This window comes from Wyeomyia smithii, chromosome 3, assembly GCF_029784165.1.
Source record: "Wyeomyia smithii strain HCP4-BCI-WySm-NY-G18 chromosome 3, ASM2978416v1, whole genome shotgun sequence".
Taxonomy (NCBI): domain Eukaryota; kingdom Metazoa; phylum Arthropoda; class Insecta; order Diptera; family Culicidae; genus Wyeomyia; species Wyeomyia smithii.
Genome location: NC_073696.1, coordinates 251656059 through 251660708, shown reverse-complemented (window position 1 = coordinate 251660708; position 4650 = coordinate 251656059). Strand labels below are relative to the sequence as shown.

Here is a 4650-nt window from a genome sequence, read left to right as displayed (position 1 = left end):
CATCGTCTTCAGGATCCAGATCAGCCTCAAAGTGGTCAGATATGTTATTTTTAGCCCTTTTGCCTCTTTTGGCAGGAACTAACGTCTTTAAAAATGTGGCATAGTACTCTTTTTGTTTGACATAGGGCATGAGTTTTCTTAAGTCTACTAGTTTCGCGCTTGGTAGTTCCAGAGGTTCACATGCTTTTGGCTTTAAACCTACTGTACCTACATTAGGTGCCAAATCAGGAAGAATTCGAATCTTATCAAATGTCACATCATTGATATTTTCTTTAAGTTCGACAAATCCCGGAAATTCAGTCGAAAATTTAAAAACCATCGTGTTTCTCAAGCGGAACGGCTTATCTGCGAAAGTGTTTTTTGGAAGTTTGTATCTTTGTTCCAAACATTTCAAATTGAGAATTTGTGTTTGTTACAGTTCAACTACGTTGAATGGTACTCTTCGGCGGATATTTCCTATAAGAATTGCCCAATCATGAGGAATTTCTATGTTCATTGTATTCTTCTTCTTCGCTTTCTCAATGGCCCCGTGGATTGTGTCGACTTCCATATGCGAATGTCCACTCGCCATGAACTTATGGAAGATTTGTAGTTTCCGCCCACTTTCCGCAACGGTTTCGATGAAGTACGCTAATAAGAAGATTATCGTTCGGTTGTTGTTTTGGCCAGAGCATCGATCGCTATAATATATTACCGTTTCAACGGTAGCTGGCAACTTATTTAGGTCGTGGAGTAGGCAAGAACCTATTTCTTGGGACCCCCTTCGGCCCTTAGTTTCATCCCATAAGAAACAATCCGCTGAGTTAACGTAAAGGGCTGATCGCGACGTGAACGATGACAATGACATGGTTGAGGATATCGACCACTAACGACAGAAGCTTGATCAGCACGGCCACGGTCTGTTCTGCTTGACGTAAAGGACTGATTGCGGCGTGAAACATCATGATGAAGAGAAAAACGATTACGGTGCGATGGACCTGACAAAATCGTGTTATAGAGAAAATTAGTATGCCATCCAAACATGATAGAAACTTTCGCATGAAATTTTACCACATATAAAAGAAGAACCATGGGGTGTTGAACGTCTATTCTCTAGGCTGTTGGAGTGGTGACACCGACTACCGATAGCAGAGACTTGGAAAGAAGGGCCAGGACGAGGTGAACCTCCGTCAGTAGAACGGTAGTGGCATGGCCGGGGATAGTATTGACTGTCGAATGACGAATTAACATCTGAAATTGGTTTTTAGGTTAAAAATTTAGTTAAATTTTTACAGAAATTATGGCATTAAACTTTACCTTCACACAAATGGCCATAAAAGATTTCCATTTGATTTATATTTCTTGGACTTCGGCTGGCGTTATCTGCGGCATCTAGCATAACAAAATATACAAAATTACTCACGGAATTCCAAAATAATTCTTCAACTTACCGAGATTAGACGAAACGGATTCCATTTTCTGGTTTTTTCACTACGTTTTACGAATAAAAAAAACATTCACTCAGTATTGCAATATTGAATCTTCGAGGTCCAATCTGTTTCTGTCAAAGTTTTCGTTTGAATAACATATTGGCCTACTAGTAGGTAAAAAGGTCCAATCAGAAAGCTGTGCGATATTGTAATACTTTTCAAATTGGACGTTTTTTTCTCACACTCAGAAATTTTTATAGTAATCAAAAACCAATTTTTTTTTTTCAATTAGCTTAAAGACAAGAAGCTCTTTTAAACGAATACGTATAAATTGAGTTTTGTTTACAAATGTCAGATAGGACCTTTTGAAATGTTCCTCGAGATTTATTTATTATTTATCTAGAGACTAACTAACAGACATAACACCTCGAACAAATCTTCAATAAAATCATCGTTTGGATGATTCCAGTACTTAACGTTAGTAACAGTACCATCTGCTGCCGTGTTCGCGCTGCGTCGTGTATTCTGACTGTATTTTTGTGGCGATGAAGCTAGGTTTCAGTGTTACGTCTGTTAGTCTGTGGTATCAAGGTCGGCGCAAGCAGTCCGGCTGCGTTTGCAGTGAAGAGTGCGGTGTATGATCCTTTGCCTGAGTTACCTACACTCTAAAAAATAGGCACGTAAAATCCACCTGAAAAATCACGTAAGTGACTGACCTTCAGAAAATCTGCCGTTTTACGTGACATTAGTAACTTAACTTAAATTTCACGTACGATTCACTGTCAATTCACGTAAATCAGTCAAATTATAATGTAAATATTTTGAGCGCGTTGGTATTTGTGTGTTTTGACTTTGTTAGTGTTAGTGCGACTGTGGTGTGACGTTTCCGACAACGGAATTTACGTGAATTTTTAGTATGCAAAAAAAGTCAATATGGCGTCCAAAGAACTTCTAAGCTGCTTCAGCTTATTTTATATTGGAAAACACGCAATGTAAGTAGCCAGAATAATATTTAGATTAACAGAGGTAACATATACATTTTTCAAATTTTCAGTTGGTGAATTCTTTCCGGGCGATTAGAATGGTCAACGGTCATTTTCGAGTGGAACACCTCCTGCTGGTTGAACGGTCGACATCTTTCCGGTCATTCCTGTTTTTTTCGTGTCGGATGGGCGATTTTAAACAAGTAATTATTTTTTAATATTCGAAAATAAATTATATTTTTCAAATGCGCTGTCTAGTCTATTTACTTAAAATTCACGTAGATTCCATCTGAATAACACGTAAAAAGTACGTGAAAATCATGTGGGGTTTATGCGTTCTGTTTATGGTTTCACCAAAATATCACGTAAAAAGGTACGTGAAAATCAGGTTATAATTACCTGACCAACACGTAGACGATTGACACTGAAGTTGACACTAACACACTAACACATGAACGGCTTTCGAGAAATCGGCAAAAGTTACGTGAAAAAAAGGTGGATGAGAATCAGCCACTTTTCCCGGTAAATTTTACGTGCATTTTTTTCAGAGTGTACCTTAGCGTGGACGTAAGGAACACCCTTCTCCGCAAGAACCACTTCTTTTGTGAGAATCGTTCGTACTGATGTCTCGTCTATATTGAATACGCGACTAGAATCCTTCATTACATCCTGCAGGTTTTCATCAGTTACAGATGTTTCGATATCGTTAAACCAAAGACTAACAGACGTAACACCGGAACCTAGCATCGTCACAAAAAACGATCATTTCCAATTCCCTATCGAATAACAGTCATCGCGGGAAAATGCCGCTTGGGGCGCTGTCACGCAATCTCGTACATATTTTGTGGTTCCCCATTTGACACATGCCGTAACGCTAGCGCTGATGTCGAAATACATGACGCAGCGCAAACACGGCGGCAGGTGGTGCTAGTGTTACTAACGTAAAGTACTGAAATCGTCCGAACGATGATTTCATTGAAAATTTGTTCGTAATGTTATGTCTGTTAGTCTGTGGTTAAACCATTTTCTTATCATTGCTTCCGAAACAGCAGCACGGTGCTTGGGGTAAGCAGACGGAATTCTTTTACTTATGACTCGGTGTCTTTTGAAAAATCCGTCCATCCAACTTCGTGACGGAACCGCATTGCGAAACATGTCTTGTCTGTTAGTTTTGTTGGCGAAATTTGTGACACAAACTCAAATTGTTTGTGGGCTCACGGGAAAACCAGCATTTTTATAATCCATTCGCAGATTTTTAATTATTCTATTTTCGAAAGTTTAGTATTCGCTCCTGAGCCAGACTTAGCGTATCCCGTACATTTTTCTTCCGGACTGAACTACCTCGCTCGACTTCCCTTGCTGCGTCCGTTAAGTTTACCGGAGTGTACCGTTTATTCTGCTTGCCAGTTTGTTTCGACATTATTTCGCTGCATCCACGAGGAATTATAAACAACACCTGGCCTTTTGCTTCCAACTCCGCTCACCAAAATTCCTGTCACAAAATGAACAAACGAATAAATTTTCCACAGCTTTTGCAATAAAACAACGTTATTTACTTGTGATTATCTTTTGCGGCACGAATAAATCACAAAAACTGCTTTGATATAGACCGTTCCGATAATTATAAATACACTTACGATCAACCGTCATTTCAAGTAACGTGCAGTATTCAACCAAACGTTGGCTGCGTCCTGTTGCTTATATCAAAAAGAAACAGATGCTGTCATTTTTTTTAACATTTGGTGCGAAATTTTGAAAATGCGTGGCCTTTCTCCCGAGCAAAGAAAGCGAATTGTGCACAAATGGGGCACCGTGAGTGGTCTTTCTATAAGAAAATTAGCCAGAGAAGAAGGTATAAGTGTCGGAGTAGTTCAAACCGCATTGCGGAAGTATTGTGAATAGTGCACATTTACTGATGCCCCAAGACGTGGTAGAAAACCCGGGCCTGTTGATCCCACAATGGACAAAAAGGTTAAGGAATACTACAAGCGGCATCCTTCAGTATCAGTACGAGATGTGGCGAGAAAGCTTGGAACCTCGGCGAGTAACGTTATGCGTGCCAAGGGAAGAATGGGTCTGCAGACCCGTCGGAAGCAGAGGCAGCCAAAACGAAATCCAAAACAAGCTGAATCTGTGAAACCGAGAGCTCGGAAGCTTTATGACAAACTTCTGACCAGAAAAATGGGGTGTGTTATCATGGATGACGAAAGCTACATAAAACTGGACTATAAGACTCTGCCAGGACCGCAATTTTACAC

The 4650-nt window shown here is 39.9% G+C and overlaps 1 protein-coding gene across 1 annotated transcript; it reads right to left on the bottom strand.

Annotated features, from left to right (window-relative positions):
* Positions 1-1550, bottom strand: LOC129730460 (uncharacterized). The gene is made up of 4 exons (XM_055689803.1): positions 1431-1550; positions 1297-1371; positions 1051-1230; positions 1-977 (listed from the first exon to the last, which is right to left on the bottom strand). The coding sequence occupies exons 1-4, from the start codon at positions 1453-1455 to the stop codon at positions 745-747; spliced, it is 513 nt and encodes a 170-aa protein (XP_055545778.1). The 5' UTR covers positions 1456-1550; the 3' UTR covers positions 1-744.
* Positions 1551-4650: the final 3100 nt, after the last annotated feature.

Coding starts and splice junctions, on each gene's coding strand:
- LOC129730460 (XM_055689803.1), bottom strand. CDS start 1,455: ATGGAATCCGTTTCGTCTAATCTCG. Junction 1,372..1,430: donor ATCCGTTTCGTCTAATCTCG/GTAAGTTGAAGA, acceptor TTGTTATGCTAG/ATGCCGCAGATAACGCCAGC. Junction 978..1,050: donor TGGTTCTTCTTTTATATGTG/GTAAAATTTCAT, acceptor CGATTTTGTCAG/GTCCATCGCACCGTAATCGT.